Raw genomic sequence first — 19,648 nt, 5'->3', positions numbered from 1 at the left:
CTTCCCACTGCTGCATCCCACCCTGCCTGCTCTCCCCTTCCCACTGCCGCGTCCCACCCTGCCTGCTCTCCCCTTTCCTGCTCCAGTCCTGAACCCCATCCTGATTCTCCAGCTGAGCTCATTGACCTCTAGCATGTCGCCTGGGCCTTCTGCATCTGTGGAGTAAAGAGGCCCATTTCACCTGGCTCCTGAGAAGGTAGAGTCCAGTCAGTGAGGGGCCTGGTGCTTAGTGTGTGCTTGGTGAAGGCTGCTTTCCTCCAGGCCCTGGCCTGGTTGAGAAATGGCCAGAATGTAGGCTCCACTGGGAGCCCACTGATCTGCATATTTGCATATAATTTACATAAACATTTTATGACAAAATATGCTGGGATCAGTGTCAGTTTCTCTTCCCTCCTCCCAGCTCATTTGGAGTCCTCCTGACTGGATTTTAGAGGGACCAGAGAGGACTCTTGTCCACCCCTGGTTTTACACGTTTTACACACGGAGACTGAGGCCAGAGAAGAGCAGGGCCTGCCTCAGGATTCCATAATGACTGGGAGCAGGAGGCAGGTGATGCGGACCTCTGGGAGGGGTCCGACCCATAGGGTTCACTGAACGAAGATTGGTGGAGGCTGGCTGCGCTCCAGAAGGAGTCTGAGCCCTGGGGTTAGAGAAGTGACCACACAGACCCAGTCATTGCCGCCAGGAGCAATTAGAGAGGAAGGCAGACACATTCCCGTGAAGCCCCAAAACAAATCAAGTGGCCCATTTCAGGCAGTGGTGAGAGACTGAGGACTAGCCCTGGTTTTGCAGACTGGCTGGGCATGTGGGGAGGTCATGTGGGTGGATTTGGTGGTCAGGGAGGTGAGCTTTGGGTGGGGACACAGTGTCATGTCTCAGTGCCTACTAACTGCCTAGTCAACACGAGGCACGTGACAGCTGGTATCTTCCTGTGTTGGGGTCATTATTCCCATTTCATAGGAGGACAGAGTGAGGCCCAGCGAGGTGAAGGGCTATGACCAGGTAACTGGTTTGGGAGTGGGAAGCCAGGGCAGGAATACCTAACTCCACACTGGGTTGTTCCTTGGAGACTCATGGGCCCCAGGAGTGGGCAGCCAGCCCTTGCCTGTTTGCTGTCAGGGACAGTCATGGAGTCTGGAGACAGATTCCTGGAGGCACCTGCTGGTGAGTCATGGCGGGGGAGGGCGGTGCCTACCTGAGCTGGGCCACCTGTCATGTGAGTGTGTCTTGTCCTCCATTTCTGCTTACTCCCAGGCTTTCAGGCTGTCTCTGTGCAGGGAGCTGGGTGTGAGGTGGTGCTGCCGTCTGACATTTGCCCTGCTTTTGAGAACCTTCTGGCAGGGGCAACTGATTAGTGCTAGGAGCAGGTGTGCTCTACAATCCAAAGAGCATGGTCTTCAGGGTTCAGCTAATCTTGGATTCAAATCCTGGCCCATTGCTGTGTGACTTTGGGCTAGTTGCTTCACCTCTCTGAACTTTGGTTTACCCATCTGTGAAACAGGAATGACAGTCCCTTTCTGGCACAGTGTTTGAGGAGAGAAATGAGGCAACGTGCATATACGGAGCCTGGCACTTAGTGAGGGCTCCCTCTGTGGGGGCTGTGATCATTTTTGTAAGGGATGGAATGGCCTAGACTTCTCCAGAAAAGTGCTCAGTGGAAGGAGTCTTGAATCACAAACTGGGGTTCCCTGCATGCATTCTCAGGGGTTCAGGAGTTCACTGAACACAGGATTTAGACTCAGCAAGGCCAGAATTTAAATCCTATGTGATTCCACTGGTGGCTTAACAGCCTCAGTCTCCTCATCTGTAAATGGGCACAACAGTATCTGCTTCCCAGGGCGGGCAATTGGGTTCACTGAGATCTGGTGGGAGGGGCCGTTGGAGTGATGGGAGCATGGTTGGAGGGCCTTCTCCCTTAGTGAATGACAGCATAGTGGAGGCACTGAGTCCCCAAGAAAGGACTTTCTAATTTCGTCCAGGGAGGTGGTTGGCGTGCGTATGTGACATTCAAGCAGGCCCATAAAGGAGGCATTGTGTGAGCTGAGCCAGCTTCTTGAGGACATACCCAGTGCCTAGGAGAGTACTTGGCACACAGTAGGTGCTCAATCACCATCGGTTGTACTGATTAACCAGCGGAGTAGGTGCTGGCCAGGCAGAGATGGTGGGGAAAGGTACTGCAGGGAGCAGACAGGCCTGAAGGAGCCCATGTTCCCAGAGCCATAAATGGTTTTGCGTGGGAGGAGCATGGGGGTGGGCAGCTGGGAGAGGGTATGGGGGGTGGCTGCTGGGTCTGGAAATGGGGCCTCAGTGGGTGGTCCTGCTCTCAGGCACGAGCTTGGGGACAGGCATCAATGAGCCGTGTGAGTCAGGGTGGCCGAGAGTGATGCGAGAGGCAGGTGGCTGGGATTGATGGGGCGGTGATGGAGGCGTCCCAGCCCGGGCTGAGGAGGGGGCCTGGCTTTCCCAGGCTTGCGTTGTCAGCTTCTGTCCAGGCACGGGGGACAGAGTGGCTGCTGTAGGGCAGCCAGCTTGCACCTCACAGAGACTGGCCAGGCTGGCTGAGCCAGGAACGGGGCTGATGGGAGGAGGCAGGCGGGTGGGTGTCTGGGCACCACAGGCCAAGGTGGCCGCCAGACAGACTGATGCCAGGGGAGGGAGCCAGGTCCTGCCGAGCCAGCCTGCCTGTGGTGAGGCTCAGTTGGGCCGCTGGGCCCTGCCAGCTCCCTCAGAGCCTTTTGTGTTCATTTCCTTTCCACCCCACTTTCAGTTTCCTCTCCAGGTTCCTCACCAACAGTCTCAATGGGGTCTCCCCGGAGAGACCAGAGAACGCCATGGATGGAGATTTAGGGAGAACGTGCCCTCTCTAATAACGAAAGTGCTGTGGGATTATCCTAGAAACGCGGACAATCCTGAAAGGTCCCGAGAAGAAATGAAAGCTGCGTGTAATCCCACCGCCCGGAGAGAGCCTTAGGGAACCTTCAGTGATAATGCAACATTTAGAAATTCACTTTGGTAGTGAGTTCATTAAAACAGGATCAAGTTCTACATATTTTTTTGTAACCTATTTTTTAAACATCATGATGAAACCCATATTAATAGCCAGCATTTACTGAACAATTTGTTAATGTGTGAACATGCCCCGCCTCCTGTAAACCCCACGAGGCGAGTACTCTTATCTTTGTTTTACCAGTTAAAGCAGCCTGAGGGAGTTAAACATCTGCCCAAGGTCACATAGGAATTGAGAGAGCCAAATGCATGTTCTCATCAACAGCTATCCTGTCCGGCCTTCTGATGATCAATGTGTACATTTTCCCACATCCTTCAATATTCCTTGAAACAAGTGAAAAAAAAAAGCCTTCTGTCTGACATTTATGTCTTTTAATAACCTAATTTGATGGTGTAGATTTGTGAGAACTCAATTGTTGATAGCTGTCGTTGGGTATGTGGGTTATTTCCATTTTTCCCCTGTCATAAATGACATTGTCCTGGATCACCGTGACCTAAGGACTGAATTTGTGGGAGCCCCGAGTGTCAGAATCAGAAAGACCCTTAGGCCACCAAGCTGGGTTTTTCATTTTGCAAATGGGATAAAGGAAAGGCAGAGAAGGGGGAAGAGGGTTTGCCCACAGTCTTGGAGGCTGTGGGCACCTGACCCAGAGCTGCTGCCTGCTCTCCTGTTGGGGCTGGGGTGGGGATGTGGGTGGGGGCAGGTGCCATCGTGGGAAAAAAGGGATCCTGGGGGGGGGTGTGGGGGGATGGTGAGAACATGGGGCTGGATGGAGGACTGGCTGGAGGTGACAGGGGAGACACAGGCTTGGGTAGAGAGCGCTCTGCTGCCAGGATGTCCTTGCAGAGGAATTGGCTGGGATGGGACAGCCCCAAAGGGAATGTTTCTTGCCCTCTGAGCTGCCTTGTAGGTGGATGGGGGTGGGGATAAGTTCAGTTGGTGAGAGGCTTGAGTGTGTAAGAGTTGGGGCTAGTGGGAGGGTGTGTGTCTGGGCTTGGTGGATTTTTTGAGGGAGTCCGTGGTGTTCAGCTCGGCCTTCTCTGGCCTCCCTGTTCTACTCCTCCCCAGGCCTCTGCTCTCTGGGCTTGGGCCCTGCGGTCCGTTCCCCAGCAGGTGCAGTCCTTGTGCCCCTCATCTCCAGCCACAGCGGGTGTGGGGCTGCTGGCTTCCTGGCCAGGGCAGCTGTGGCCAGGCGGGGGTGGGGACTGAGGCGTCCCCCTCCTGGTCCAGGCTCCCCATTGTGCAGCCCCCTTGGTTGTCTTGCTGCCTGGAGCCTGGCCCCGGCCCACATTCCTGCGGTGACGCTCTGGGTCTCCGGGGTGGATCTGGTGAGTGTGAGGGGCACTGAGTTCTCACAGGACTGAGGGCTTTTTGGGGACAGAGGTTGCAGGGATCCAGAGGGATGTGCTGAGACGCCCTCCCTCCCTGCGTCAAGGAGCTAGTCATTAAGTCGCTGTGTGTCTTTGGCCAAATCACTTTACCTCTCTGAATGCTGTGTGGCAGACTAAGCCTGCCTCTCTCTTCTCAGCGGATGTGGTAAGCAAGGCTTTCCCCTCTCTGTGCCTCAGTATCTACATCGGTAAGAGGGGAGAGTTAAAATCTTTGATCCCTCAAGTTGCAGTCTGAGGTGGGAAATGCAGGCCGTGGGATAGACAAAGCCTTTTGCAGCTCCGACTGTGTGCATGCATGATCTTACGTGATTCTCACAACTGCTCTACGAAGTATCATTATTGACCTCATTTAACCAGACAGAGGCTCAGAGAGGTTAAGTAACAAATACAAAGTCACCCAGTGAGAAAGCAGAGCTGGATTTGAGTCCAAGACTGTCAGAACCTAAAGGTGGGTCCTCAACCCTTACTCATGTCACCTCCGGTCACCGGGAGAGTGGGGCCTGAGTCTGGCTAATTAGGGGAAGGAAGCTCGGGCAGAACTAATTACACTTGATTTTATTCTTGGCTTTTGCAACACGATTAGCACGGCACAGGGGTGCCGGGCTCCTGGCCCCCAGCCAGCTGACCTAATTTGTGTGCCTGTCTGTTAACTTGCCCTTTCTCCCCCGTCATCCAGCCTCTCTCTTTTTGCCTGTCTGCACACTCCCCTGCTGTGTGGCCTTAACAATGCCACTTAACCTCTCTGGGCATTCAGCGTCTCATCTACGGCATGGGTGTAGTCACCCATGAGGAGGTTGAGTCTTACATGAGACAAAGACTTGGAAATAATAATAGAAATTTTAACACAAACTAACAGTCATCACAGCTACATTGATCAATTCATTTTTTGCTCGGCATTGGGTCCTGTGCTCAGCCCCTTCCCACAGCAGTGTTAGGAGCTGCACAGTCTTATCATCTCTATTTTACAAATGAGAAAACCAAGGTGCTGAGATTAAGTGGTTTGCCTGACAGCCAATGGGTAGAAAAAGAGGGGCTGGTTCCTTCTGCTTTGCCTCGGTGCTGACCTGTTTCTCTAGGAAGGCGCCTGGTGGGGTGGGGGCTGGGCACGAGAGGCCCCAGACTCTGGAGTGGGCTCTGAGGGAGGATGGGGTGGGAGGGAGGTATATGTCCCCTGCACTCAGGGTGAGTGATGAGCAGGAGGGCAGAGGTAGCCGTGGAAGGGAGGAGACTTAGCTGACATCCAGCTCATTTAGACCCTCACCCATCACAGCCCTGACCGAGTGCTCCTGGGAGGGAGGGGGCTGGGCAACCTGCGAGGTGACATCTCCTTGCCCCTGGCCCAGGGGAGCCTCCCCAGCAGGTGCACTAAAACTCTAGGAGAGGATCGGTGGGAGTGGTGTGGAGTGAGGGGGCATGTGGGTCACTGCTGGGCCTAGTCCCTTCTGGGCTGGGGGCCTGAGGTGCCTCTGTGGAGTGAGGCTATGGCTTATTTCAAAAGGGTGTGGTGACAAGGGGACTGTGAGGAGAAATGGAAGTGGGACGTCAGTCCATTAGGAAGATTGCCACGTTTCATCCCGACGTGTGTGTGCACCTGGAAGGAAAGTGCATGTGCGCGCATGTGTGTGTGGAAGGAACTGGATGCAGGTATTGTGGGCCTGTTCATGGCATGTGAGGCGGGGTGTAGTCTGCTGGGGCGGCTGCAGGGAGGGACAATAGGCCACACACATGTGGAGTAGGGTGTTGGGAGCACTCCGTGTGTTGGGTCCTGTGCTCAGCCCCTTGTCCCAGCAATGCTATGAGCTGCACAGTCTTACCGTCATGTGCTGGTGCGTGGGTGTGGATGTTGTGCGGGTGTGGACGGCTGTGGGTGTTGCTGAGCTGATGTCGTGCAGGGGGTGAGGGGCAGCGGCAGGGCACAGATGTATGAATTGAGCCCTGGATGAGCAGCGGGTCTGAGGGTGGCCCAGGAATGTCCAGGACAAGGGTTTCAGAGGCAGAGGACCCGTGCTCACATTTGGATTCTAACCTCTGCCTCAGTTCCTGCATCTGTGGAATGGGGATGATAAAACCCTGCGCGGTTGTGATGCTTGAAGGAGGCTGCGCAGGTGACGTGCTCACAGCGCCTGGCCTGGGGCTGGGCCTCAGCAGCAGTGGGCAGAGGTCTCTAGAGGGCCTTGGGAATGCTCGGCTCCTCTCCTGGGACCTGATGCTCAGGCCTTCAGGCGCCATTGGGGGAGCCACTGCTGAGTGTCCCCTCCGGAGATTGGTGGTGGCCAGAAGCTGAAGGTTCTGCGCTTCCGCCGGGCACATTCGCTGTGTGTGGAGGGTGTGTGAGGTGCTGCCTAGAGGGACGGTCATACCCAAGTTGTGAGGCTCATGTCTGAGTCAAAGGATGCACCTGCCAGGGGCGATACCTAGGAGTGATGTGTGTTTAGAGAACATGCATGTTCATGGCGGTGGGTCTGTGTTGTGGGCTTTGGTGAGCTGAGTGTGGCACGTGGGGTCAGGAGAGTTTGCTGAGGTTTGTCGGGGCATCCATGGGGTATGTGGTGAGGAAAGGGGTGTGTGTGTGTCTGTGAGTACCCGGGGGACAGGTGTGTGCAGCTAGAGGTGAGGTAGATGGGTGTGTGCTGGTGTGGATCAGGCTGAATTGCCTATAGGCTGTGGTGAGTATACAGCTTGTGGTGGGTAAACATTATACTTCATTGTGTGTGTGTGTGTGTGTGTGTGTGTGTGTGTGTGTTCGCATGCACATGAGTTAGCATGTGCTCGGGGTTTTGGAGGCCTCCTATCAGGCATGGGGGAGAGTTGAGTTGTGTTTACCCGGAGGGGGCACAGTGAGGGTCAAGGAGAGGCTGGCAGGGTCCTGGAGCTTTTGGATTCAGTTCTCCTTTAAGGGAATGGCATAGATAATGATGCTCATTATGCATGGGTTATGCAAATACAGAGGTTGTTTGGGGGTCAAAGGTTGATTGTCACCCTCCTCCTCAGGCATTCTGTGACTCCTAAGGCTTTCGCGGCTGCCTCCCAGGCTCCGTCTGTTCCCCACCACTCGCTTCTCTGTCCCCACTGGGAGTCGCAACTACTAGCACCCCTCAGCAGTGTTCCCGCGAGGGCCTCACGGAGTCCCGGCGCCCATGCCTGCAGGTCCCAGGTGTCCCCGCATTAAGTTCCTGCTGAGCATCCCAGGTGCACGCAAGGGTGACTGGGTTATTCCTCCCCCTGCCCGCCCTGCAACCTGCTTGCTGTTCGGAAAGAATGTGCTCTTGGACGAAGGTTTGGAAAATCACTGAGGTGGCCCCTTCCCCAGTCTTGCCTCATCAGCATGAGGCTAAATTAGGATGTGCGAGTTCTCCCCCTCTGCCTCCCACCCTTGCCTTCTCTCCCTCTCTCGTACCCGCCAGCCCACCCTCCCTGTCTCTGCCCCCTCTGCCCCCGGCCTCCCTCTGTCCTCATCTCCCTGTCCCTGTCCCTGTCTCCGCCTCCCCCCTCCCTGTCATCCTCTTAGTTCCCCCATGATCTCTCCCTCTTCTGCATCCCCCATCTCTGTGGGGAGCTGCAGCTCCTGGTCCTTAGCATAGAGAAGATGGTCGCCATGGTAACGGTTGTCATGTCGATGGCTACTGAGCTGGGGATGAATAGTATCTAGGTGAGCGCTACCTGAGTGGAGGCTGATGGGTTTGCAGGAGGCTCGATGCTTGTCTCTGATCAGAGTTGCACGGCAGGCCCTGCTCCCTCTGCCCCATGCATGTCGCTGTTTGTACCCACAGGCCTGCTGACACGATGAGCCTCTGTGGCTGCCTTTAGGTGAGCATGTGTCAGTGTGTGTCTATGCACGTGCTGTGTCTCTGGGGTGTGTCATTTCAAGGGTCTGTGTAGCTTAGGGGCAGGTCTTTGGGTTTGTGCAGGCTTTTCTTGGAGCATGCAGTTAGGGGCTAAGTAGCACTGGTCACGGAGGAATCTTGGGGACTCCCTTATTTTGGCACCCACATTTACCTCAATTTGGGGCTTACAGAGACCACAGACCTCTTAGAATCCCTCCTCCCAGCTTAAGTGAAGACTGCCCAGCCTGCCTGGAAGGATAGAAAGATAGTGAAGACAGCCCCAGGCAGGGGCAGGAGCCGGAGCTGGGTCCCTGCTCGGTCCTATTCTTCTGAGTGACTCAGGCTGCTTGCCAGAGAGCTGGAGGGAGCAGGGACTCGAGGTTGGTTGGCTCAGGTTGTGGAGGGGAGTGGCATGGGGAGCTCTAGCTCCTCCACCCTGGGCATTTGTCTTTTTGGGAAGAGGGGAGCTGGGGGAAAGTTGGGCCCTACTGCTCGGAGCTCCTGGAACGTCTAAAAAGGAGGAAGACCCAGCAATTCGTCACGGGAGCAATTACACTAATTGTTCCACTCCATGACTCACTGGTAGAAAGTAAATACTGATTAATTCATTACTTCGAGACTATGTGTGTGTGTGCATTTGGTGAGGGGCACCTCCTGGCTGCCTGCCCTGGCTGGGCTGGGCAGGGCTCTGGAGCAGGGGGTTGAGACTGGGGATAGGAGATCCCCACTCTGGCTCTGTATCAACTCCAGAAGCGGGGGGGGGGGTGTCAGTGTCAAGGGGTGAGAGGCTGGTCTCCAAATGCAGTGCCGGTCCAGCTCCTCCCCTGCTCACACACACCCCAGGGCTCCCCACAGCCAGTCCAACATTGTAGATGCTTAGAGACCACCTCAGACCTACTCAACCACTGAACTGGGTTTTCACAATATTCTGATAAGCAGTCAGGATGAAAAATGACCAGTTTCCAAGAGAAAGTCATCAGCCAGACACTGAAAGCCTTCTGGGATGGGGCCCTAGGTGACCTGCCCCTGCCCCACCCCTGCCCTGTGAATTATTCACACACATGCACTTTCCTTCCGGGTACACACAAGATCTCTGTCACCCACGTGGATGTCATTCAGCCCACAAGGGCACCTGCCACCCCTCTCGGCACACTCAGGCTGCCAGTCTGGGATGTCGAGCCCTGTGTTCGCCTCTACCTTCCCCAGGCCCAGCGCTGGCGCAGTGAGAACTTTGAGAGGCCCGTGGACCTGGAGGGCTCTGGGGACGATGACTCCTTTCCCGATGATGAACTGGATGACCTCTACTCAGGGTCGGGCTCGGGCTGTAAGTACCCTCTCCCCACCCCTGCCTGGGGGCCGTGACCAGTCTGCATCCTGAGCCTACTCCGAGGAGCCCACAGGGGCTTGCTTCAGTGAGGCGGGGGCACGCTACTGTATGGGTCAGGCAAGTTCTGGGGCAGGATCCCCAGAACAAGAAGGGCAGAACGTCCCCCTGGGGATAGAAGAAGGCCTGGGAGGACCTCAGGGCCCCGGCTGCCCAGCTCTCCAGGGGCTCCTGTCTGCGTCTCTGTGTGTGCTGTGTGGCTCTCTCTGCAGACCTTGCTTGGTTCGGGTGGTCCCCTCAGGTCCAATAAGCTGTGGCCAATGGTGAGGTTAGGGCAGTGATGGCACAGGGCGGGCAGGGGCTTCAAGTGGTGCCAGGGATGGCCATGCCCTGGGGAAGAGGAGCCAGGCCAGGTGGGTCTAGCAGAGTCTCTGGAGGGAAGGGCACTGGGAGCCCACTCTGCCACATAGCAACTGTGCCCCTCGGTGCTCCCCTCCCTGAGTCCCTGGATTCTCACCTGTGGATGATGAGAAACACACGTTCCTCTCAGTGCCTCTAGAAGGGTTTGGAAGTGGAGATCTGGCACAGAGGAGAAGCTCTCAAAACGGTAGCAAAAAGAAGGCAGCTGAGACTGGGCCCAGTGAGGGCATGGACTGGCATCTGATGAGATGGTAGAGGATCTGCATGCCACGGAGCTGGCTCCCCATAGCCCTCGCCCCTGGTCTCCCCTCCTCAGCCCAGTCCTTTGAGCCTCTTCCAAGTTAATCTTTGTAAAACCCATTTCTGTTGGGTTACATCTCCACTTGCAGAGCTCCCCGGCTCCCCTCCCTCCTGCCTGGTTCTGAGCCCAGCAGCTGGCTGTGGCTTCTCTCTCCCCCAGCCCCCACCCCTCTTATCTCATTTCCTCTCGGGTTCCTTCACTGTCCCGCTTTGCATCAGCCAGATTACCCAAGCAGTTCCCTTGTAGCAAGGGCTTGTTCTCCCTCTTACCCTCTGCCTGTGCCTCTGGGGGACCCTTAGTGTACCACCCCTTCCTTGAGCTCATGGTAGGGGTGACTTTGGGGTCTGACTCTTCCCAGAATGCCACTCCTGTGCTCCCCTGCAAGCCCTAGCAAGATTTGCAGCCAGTAGAGCTTCAGTTGCTCTGCCTAGATTCAACCTCACAGAAGTGTAGGCTGGGTGAGCAGGAATAGTCAAGATGGGCTTCCTGGAAGAGGTGGCCTCTAGAAGAATATTTGACTTGGCAGAGAGAAGTTGGGGAACATCAGCAACTGGCTACCTCTGGCCAGGCTGTGCCTTCCTCCTTTCTCTCATCTTTTCTGGGAAAATTGGGCAAAGAGAGGGGGTTGGGAGCCCTAATCTTTATGGCCATTGCTTACCTGGGATCCTCATGCCCCTCACAGCCACCCAGCTCCCTAGCTCTCTCCCTCTTCCCCACCCCCTCAGACTTCGAGCAGGAGTCGGGCATTGAGACAGCCATGCGCTTCAGCCCAGATGTGGCCCTGGCGGTGTCCACCACACCTGCAGTGCTGCCCACCACGAGCATCCAGCCCGTGGGCACACCATTCGAAGAGCTCCCCTCTGAGCGCCCCACCCCGGAGCCAGCCACCAGTCCCCTAGTGGCGACAGAAGTCCCAGAAGAGCCCAGCCAGAGAGCCACCACTGTCTCCACCACCGTGGCTACCACTGCTGCCACAACCACAGGGGGCCTGACTGTGGCCACAGTGCCTGTCACAGTGGCCACCGCTGCCCCCAGCACCCCTGCAGCACCCCCTGTTACGGCCACCACTGCTGTTGTAAGGACCACCGGCGTACGGAGGCTTCTGCCTCTTCCACTGACCACAGCAGCCACGGCACGGGCCACTACCCCCGAGGCACCCTCTCCCCCCACCACGGTGGCTGTCTTGGACACTGAGGCACCAACACCCAGGCTGGTCAGCACAGCTACCTCCCGGCCAAGAGCCCTTCCCAGGCCAGCCACCACCCAGGAACCTGACAGCCCTGAGAGGAGCACCCTGCCCCTGGGGACCACTGCCCCTGGACCCACGGAGGTGGCTCAGGTGAGGGTGTTGGGAAGGGACAGGGAGGAGGGCAGGGGGTGGGTCAGGGGAGGGGTGAGGAGAATGGAGCTGGGCAGGACTGAGGACCAGGAGGCTGTAGAGATGAGCCCGACAAGGTGGGGGTGAGGGGCAGGTCCAACGGACAGATCAAATCGGGACGGAAGAGGGACAGAGGTGATTGGATCCTAATGGGACAGGACATTGGTGGGGAAGGAATTGGGTGAGTGTGTGCAGTGGTGACAGGGAGGGCCGGGCCATGTGTTCTGGTGGAGAGCATTAACTCAGCGGTCTGGCAGCTGGATTCAGATCCTTCTGCTGCCACTTCCTAGTCATGGGATCTCAGGCCGGTCCCTGATCCTTTCTGTACCTCTGCTTCCTCATCTATGGAAAGGAGAAAACAATAGAATGTGTATCATTTCATTGTGAGCATGAAATCACCTGACATATCCACAGTGCTCCTGACACATCTAACAGCCCTGGTGATGGTAGACCCACTAGGTTCTCAGCTGCTGTCATCATCACGGTTGTTATCATTGGTTTGAGGGTGGTTGAAGCCAGGCATGTGAGAATGCACCACTCTCCTGGCGGAGGGCTGCCTGGGTGTGGCTCAGTGCTCAGCCCACCCCTCGCTCGGGCTGTTAGCGTCAGCCCTCACGCCCACCCCTCGGGCGGCACTGTGGTCATCTCATTTTACAGATGAGGCAACTACTGGTGCACAGGGTGGGGAAGCCACTTCCCAAGGCTCTGCAGCTAGTGGTGACAGTCAGGATTTGAACCCAGGCAGTCGGCACCAGAGTCCAGCAGTCTCGCAGGGCCAGGGCTCCATGTGTGTGCGTTTGGGGTTTGATGGATGGGGCGAGGGATTGATGGGAAGGGCATGAAGATGTTAGGGGTGCCAGGGATAGGTGGATGAATCCCAAGGACATGAGAGAGGTGGCCTGGTCCCTGCTGGGTTCACTGAGTCAGATGGAAAGGCAGTAACACGGCCTGGGTGCCAGAGCTCTCTGCAGCTGGCCTCACTGAGGAGGGTCCTTGGGCCATGGAGCTGCTTTGGAGTCAGTGTGAGTCCCTTGGACTCCCCACCCAGCCCAGCAGGATGCAGGCCCTTCCCTCGCCTCCTCATGCAGCTGGGAAAGCCTGGTGTTTTCACACAGACTTGGCCAACCAGGAAGGGGCAACAGTGACGCGGCACGGCGCTCAGGAGAAGGCGTAGCACAGGCCTGGCATGCAGGGAGTGCTAAGTGTTAGCTCCCAGGGCAGTAGGACGGTGGTGGGGGTTACGCACGCAAGTATGGTTGCCCTGTGGCAGGGGGTGCTGTGGCCTGACTCCTGGGCTCATGCCACCCTCTCTGCAGACCCCAACTCCGGAGACTTTCCTGACCACAACCCGGGATGAGCCAGAGGTGCCGGTGAGTGGGGGGCCCAGCGGAGACTTTGAGCTATCGGAAGAAGAGACCACACAACCAGACACAGCCAATGAGGTGGTAGCTGTGGGAGGGGCTGCGGCCAAGCCGTCACCTCCACCTGGGACACTGCCCAAGGGTGCCCGCCCGGGCCCTGGCCTCCTGGACAATGCCATCGACTCGGGCAGCTCAGCTGCTCAGCTGCCTCAGAAGAGTATCCTGGAGCGGAAGGAGGTGCTCGTAGGTGAGGCTTGGGGTCTGGGCCAAGGGGAGCCTGGGAGGATCCCAGAGTGAGGCAGCTAGCTGGGCCTCAGTTTGCCTCTAGGAACCCAGAAGGGAGATCAGGGCGTGGCTTCCTAGGAGCCAATAGGAAGGAAAGCTGGGCACTCAACCCCCCAGGACCTGCCTTCTGGCTCCTCCCCTGACTTTCCTCCTTCCCAGTATCCAACCCTGACTTCACGTCCGTCTCTAGGTCTTTCCTCAGTGCTCTCTGACCCCTGCGTGGACTGTGACTTTGATCCCCGCTTTCCTGGGCTGCACTGGCTGACCCCTTGGGACCTTACTTCCTAGATGCTAATCTCTGACCCATCCTTCAGCTTGACCTTCCCCAGTTTTTGACCCCAGTCCCTGTGGACCTGCCCTGGCCGCATCTAGGGAGTCTCTGGACTCCTGGTCCAAATCCTGGCTTTGCACTCAGGCAAGGTACTTCACCTCCCCAGCCTGCCTTCCCTTCATCTGTAGGTTGGGGATAGTCGTTTTGCCCTTAATGAGTTCTAAGAGGCACATCTGTTCACATGTTAACTCTTCTGTAATTGGGGTATATCATATTTAGTTAGCAAACTTTTTTCTTTCCTGGCAGTTATAAAATATTGAGGCATCTTATGACTGATGGCATTTTAAATTTGATGAAGATCTCAAATGACCCCTCCCTGATGGGGCTGGTGTGAGGGTTCAGCGAGTTAGTGTGTTAGGTGATCAGAATGCAGCCACTGAGGTCCTATAAATGGCAGCCAGTGCTGGTAGTAGTAGCATTGACTCCGTCTTCACTCCAGCTCAGATCCAGGACCCCCAGCCCTCTCCTCACCCTGGCCCCCATCCCTGAGGACCCTCTGCCCTGGTTCTACCCTGCCTTTGGGCCTTGACCTCTGCCCTCTTCCTCCACAGCTGTGATTGTGGGCGGGGTGGTGGGCGCCCTCTTTGCCGCCTTCTTGGTCACACTGCTCATCTATCGCATGAAGAAAAAGGATGAGGGCAGCTACACACTGGAAGAACCCAAGCAGGCGAGCGTCACGTACCAGAAGCCTGACAAGCAGGAGGAGTTCTATGCCTAATGGAGCCACAGTGCCTCCCTGCAGCCTCAACACCGCCCGCCGTCCAGTCCCCAGCCTGGCCCCACCAGTCCAAGCCTGGGACTGGGCCTGGAGCCTGGCCTCCGTTCTTCTCTGCCCTCCCTCCCAAGGCCTGCCCAGGCTGCCAGCCTCACACAGATCTTCCCCGAGGAATAGGGGCTGCTGCCATCACTCCAGACTGTGCCCTTACAAGCCCAACTCTTGTTCCCCTCATCCCTGCCACCAGTCTGGGGCTTCAGGACCTCATGTCAGATGGATGGGAGGAAGGAAGGTCCTGATTGACTGGTGGAAGAAAGGGCGGGGCTCGAGATGGGCCTGAGCCCCGGCCTGGCCCCCACAGGGCTCAATGAGATCTTCTTTTTGGGGCAGAAAGGGACTCAGGCTGGTTTCCAGGACAAAAATTCGTTTGTCCCTGAAATCATCTAGACACTGCAACCTCTTGCATCTATCCCATGGCCTCTCTCTGCCTGGGTGAGAGGGTGTCCCTTGTCACCAGTCTGTTTTGTCCCATCTTTCTGGGGTTGTTGAGTCTCTCTTCTTGCCTGCCAAGTACACATGCACCCCAGACTTCATTTCTTCCTGCATCTTCCGCTAAGGAACCGCTTCCTGAGAGTGCCGGGGCAGCCGCTGGTGAGGAGAGGCTGCTCTGATGCCTCTCCCATGAGGGGACTCTGCACAGACACCATTGCCCACACTGTCACACACATTTTCATGCAGCCACACACCAGACATAGCATGCAATGACAAAACCAGACACAATCCTGACTGCCCAGCCAATCGAGACATATCACAGAACACACACATCCCTCCAAGAATGCTACTCTCTTGCGTCACTTACACACCCCCAGACACTAAGTACAATGCACGTCACTAGTCATGGTCCCGTGACAGTGACAGTGTGGCCTCCTCCTGCCCCCAGTACACCCACACTCTGGTACCACACACATTGTCTCCTGCTTTCAGGCTCACTGGGGGAGGGTGGAATTGAGCCAGAACAATCAGCCCATATTGGGTCCCCTGGAGTTGTCCCACCATACTCAGTCCCATGCCATGGTGCCCACACCAACCATGTGGCCACCAACCCCAGCCGGTGTCAGACACAATCCCATGTGGATGCACAATCTCACGCCACATGACCTGCTCTCAGTGCTGGAGGGAAACAGGCCCTTGCCTTTCCTGGAAAAAGTGTGGGGCCACAGCCCTTTCAGGGCATTGCATGCAGGGGGGCCTGGCCTCAACCCTACCTGCTTCCTCCCCACGGCAGCTGGCAAAGGGGGAGGTTTGGGGCCAGCCCTGCCACTGGCTGGGAGCCTGGGGGCTCCTCTAAGGCTGAGGAAGGAAGTTTGACCCCAGGCTGTGAGGGGCTCATGGGTCTCCCAGGACGGAAGACCCAGGGCAGGGAGGGGGCATGTGGATGGGCTCCTTCATTTCCCTGTGACCCCTTCCTGCTCTGAGCTGGGGGGCTGACTCTGCCTCCCAGGACACAAGTCTCCAAAGTGCCTGTGAGGGCGGGCCCTTCGCACTCTCTGCCCTCTGCCTGGCCAGGCCAGCCTCAGCCCACCTGCCCAGGGGCCCTCCCTGTGGACATCCCCTCACCTATTTGGCCAAACAGTTCTGGCTGCAGCTTCAGGGGCCATGGCTGGAAGCAGCCGCAGGCCAAGGGCAGGGTTTGAGGGATGAGACTAGGTAACAGTGGGGGAGGTGTTAGCTCCTTTGTTACCTAGCAAGTAGGACTATTTCCATCGGTATTTTAAGTGTGGGGTCACAGATCTTTAGGGGAGGGTGTGCTTGGCAGGGGGCCTCCTGGAGCCAAAGGGATAGATGTGAGTTGTGATTGGCTGGCGCTCACACCCCCACCCCTCACCCACAACCCAGATTCAAGTCAGGAAGGCAGGTTGTATTTCAGGGCCCTTTTCAAGATGCCCTGGCAGCAGATTTCTGCAGGGTGAGGGGTAGCAGTGTATAGGCAGTGAGGGTGAGGTTCTGGGGGCTGTCCCACAGCCTGTCCGTTCCAGGCTGGACTCCATCTTCAAGTCCCAAAATCCTCCTTCGCAGGGACCAGAGGCTTGTGAGGAAGCCAGGTGGACCCAGCCTTAGAAGAGTGGGCATGGGGGGCCCCCGAGATCTGGAGGAGGTGGGTTGGCCTCAGTCATCTTTGGAGCAGAAGGGCTGGGTCCTAGGAGCGGAGACCACAAGGCTGTCTCACCACCCTCCTCCCTGGGGTGCTGCTGCCTTGGGAACTACGGCTCTGGTGAGATGGCCTGGGCAGGCCGAGGCTGAGAAACCAGGGAGGAGAAAGGAGAAAGGGCTTAGGCCTCCAGCTGCAGAAGATGCTGGTCCCTGGGCGGGAGACTCAGCAGGGAGTGCAGCTTCTGAGTAGGGCTGGAGCCTGTGGGAGGGCGGCCCCAATCGGCCTGGTTCCCAGGGGTTGGCTTCTGATTTGGGGCTTGAGCCCCTGGCGCTGGCCTCTCTTCTCTGTCCTTAGCATCTGAGAGAAGAGGCCAGGGGCCTTGTTCATGGAGCCCCGGACCCAAGGCAGATGTCCAGGCTTCATCCTTGTGAGCTTGAAGAGTCTGACCAGCCCAAATCTGCCCTGGCCAGCCTGACCGAGGCAAGGCAGTCCGAGAGTTCAGTGAGGACAAGCTGGGGCTCTCCGAGGTGCAATGTGGGTGCAGGGCCCTCATGTGCCCCTGCCCCCACCTGTGATAGGGTGTCCGAGGGGCTTTGGCATTTGCTGGAAGCACAGCGAGTTCCAAATGAGAGGGAGCTTGTGTGGCTTGAGAGCCTCTGGGGCCCTGGCTGCCGGAACACGAGGTGGGCCGGGACCTTGAGAGCCCAGACCCTGTCTCCAGGGGGCCAGACGGCGGCCTCGCCTGAAAAGCTGGTCCCCTTGATCTCTGGAGGTATGTGGGTGGCAGCCAGGGCTGGGCAGGGCTTAGGCCTCCAGGTGGGGGCCCTTGGATGCAGGGAGAACCTCAGCCTCACGGGGAGGAGCGGCTGCCTCCTGGGCTCTCTGAATTTCTTCTTCAATAACTGCAGCCCTGGACTTGCCTCCTCAGGCCTCCTGCCTGTAAATAGAGGCCCACAAACTGTACAGATTTACAGAGGCATCAAGACTGGCCCCGGGAGTCGCCATCTGAGGGCCGGTGGCCCCAGCATCCCCCGGGTGCCTGCCTGGCACCGCAGTGCCCCTGGCCTCAGCGTGGTGAATGCATGTAAATATTTTTCGTAGGCGGCGTGGCTCCAGAGAGCCCCCTGAAGACAGTGTCCCTCCCTCTGGTGAGTCCTCTCCTGTACAGAACTGGCCTGGGGTGTGTGCGGGTCTGCGTCCCCTCCCCCAGGCCTTCCCTGTCCCTTCTCTCCCCTGTAACCTGTTTATTAATCATGCCTGTCCTGAGTTCATGGCCAAAACCTTAAATAAGGAAAACAAGACAGTGGAAAAAAGAGACCAGGGCACCTGCCCCGCCGCGGGGACTCACCTGAACCAGCCTTGTGAAGGAACTGGCTTTGTTTTTGTTTTTGTTTTTGTTTTTTAACACTTCCCGTGCTGTGCCCATTTATAAGAGGAAATAAAATTAAGCTGAAATAATGTGCTGTGTCCAGAGTATAAGATAAATATGGTCATTTGGGGAGGGCAGCCCGTGGTCGCACCCTGGGCCCCAGACACCTTCCCCCGTCAAAGAAATTGAGAACCAAGCAGGGAAAATTGACTAACAGCTTCTCGTGGGAACCATTATGGTCAAAGCTGCTGATGGTTGAGCGTGTCCAGGAAACCACGGAGCTGCTGCGGTGAGGCTGGGGTGGGGCTGCGGTTGGGAGGGGCCAGGCAGTGGTGACAGGGGCCTGTGGTTCACCCCCAGGGGAAGAACTCTGGCTTTAGGCCACAAATAAAAAATCTTGGGACCACAGGATACCAGAATCAGAGTAGCCAAGACAGACACCCAAGGCCCAGGACCTCACTGTGGGACCTCAGACAGCTTGACACCTCAGTGCCTCAGTTTGCACAGCTATAAAGTGGGGTGAAGGGGCCAGATGCCGCTGGGAGGTCCTCATAGAGGAATGAGCCAGTGAGACCCTGCTGTGATGTGGGGGTTGGATTACCTAGATTCAAAGCCAGGCATGCGTGGCTGTTCATGCAGGAGCTTCAGAAGGCCATGCCCCATCTTCTGAATGCCGTCAGCCTCCCACCCTGCTCCCCCTCTCGAGTTCTAGTGATGTGATTTTATTTTCAGCTTGGAGGAGTAGAAGGAGCACGGTCTTGAAGCCAAGCAGACCCTTTGCTCTACTTCTCTGAGCTTTGGTTTCCTTGAAGGCAAATGGGGACAATAAGGTTGGTATTTGGAGGCATGAAGCATGGCAAATATGCCCATCTGCAGCTGGATTTATATTCTCTTTGCAGCACCTGCCTCGTACCAGGCAAACCTTTATGCAAATCCTAGCTCTGTCAGTGACTAGCTATGTGACCTTGGGTAAGTGATTCAAACTCAGTGCTCAGTTTCCTCACCTGTAAAATGGGGGCAATACTCGTAGTGGCCTCGTATGCATAGTGCTTAGAGCTGTGGCAGGCGTGGAGTAGGTGCCGTACAAACGCGGGCGATTATTACTGCTGTTGTTGCTATTGTTATCACTCTGATTTGCAGGGCCCAGCACAGTGCCTACGGATTCAATCAGTGACACTGAGCTGGGGTAGCAATCGGACTATCAGGGTCAGCTCTAGTGTGATCTATGACTTAGGGGTAGGCTTGTTACAGCGAAGGGCAGAGCCTGGAAACCATGCATTCGGGTGCAGATGGGCTGGGCGCTGCTGGGAGTTGGAGCATTTCCCTCTGGGCCCCCTCACCCAAGATATGAGCAACAAAACCAAGAGGGAAGGAGGAAGAATAGCTGATTGTTTCCTGCAGCCCAAGAGTCACAGCCACCCGGCCCAAGCTGCCCTGAGAACAGAGTGTGCTCAGCTTCCAGGGCCACCCACCCTGCCTCTGCTGGCCTGAGGCGGGGCTCAGGGCCGACGAGGATCCAGGTTTATCACCACCAGATAACCAGTAAAGATGAGAGAGGGCAGACAGCTAAAGGAATGGGGTGAGGCACTATGCCAGCTACCGCGTATTATGTTAGCTCATTTAAGCCCCAGGTCTGGGCTCCTGGCCTGTTTTTGCAAATGAAGCAACTGAGGCTCAAACAGCAGAATCCCAAAGCCCTAGAGCAATTGGAAGGTGCAGTGGGATTCTGCTGTCTCCTCCCTGCCATGAGCTAGCTGTGAGGATGGGCAGGTTGCTAAGCTTCTCTGAAT

General features: G+C 56.7%; 1 protein-coding gene across 1 annotated transcript in view; it reads left to right on the top strand.

Moving 5' to 3' along the window:
* The window catches only part of SDC3 (syndecan 3), a 38,014-nt gene extending 20,067 nt beyond the window's left edge, over positions 1-17,947 (top strand). Inside the window, exons 2-5 of the mRNA XM_017525945.1 lie at positions 9,429-9,546; positions 10,993-11,606; positions 12,962-13,253; positions 14,174-17,947. Of these exons, the coding sequence (XP_017381434.1) occupies positions 9,429-9,546; positions 10,993-11,606; positions 12,962-13,253; positions 14,174-14,340 (1,191 nt within the window). The 3' untranslated portion in view covers positions 14,341-17,947. The remainder of the gene's footprint in view (positions 1-9,428; positions 9,547-10,992; positions 11,607-12,961; positions 13,254-14,173) is intronic.
* Positions 17,948-19,648: the final 1,701 nt, after the last annotated feature.

This window comes from Cebus imitator, unplaced genomic scaffold, assembly GCF_001604975.1.
Source record: "Cebus imitator isolate Cc_AM_T3 unplaced genomic scaffold, Cebus_imitator-1.0 Scaffold39, whole genome shotgun sequence".
NCBI lineage: Eukaryota > Metazoa > Chordata > Mammalia > Primates > Cebidae > Cebus > Cebus imitator.
This window is presented reverse-complemented; position numbering and strand designations above follow the sequence as displayed.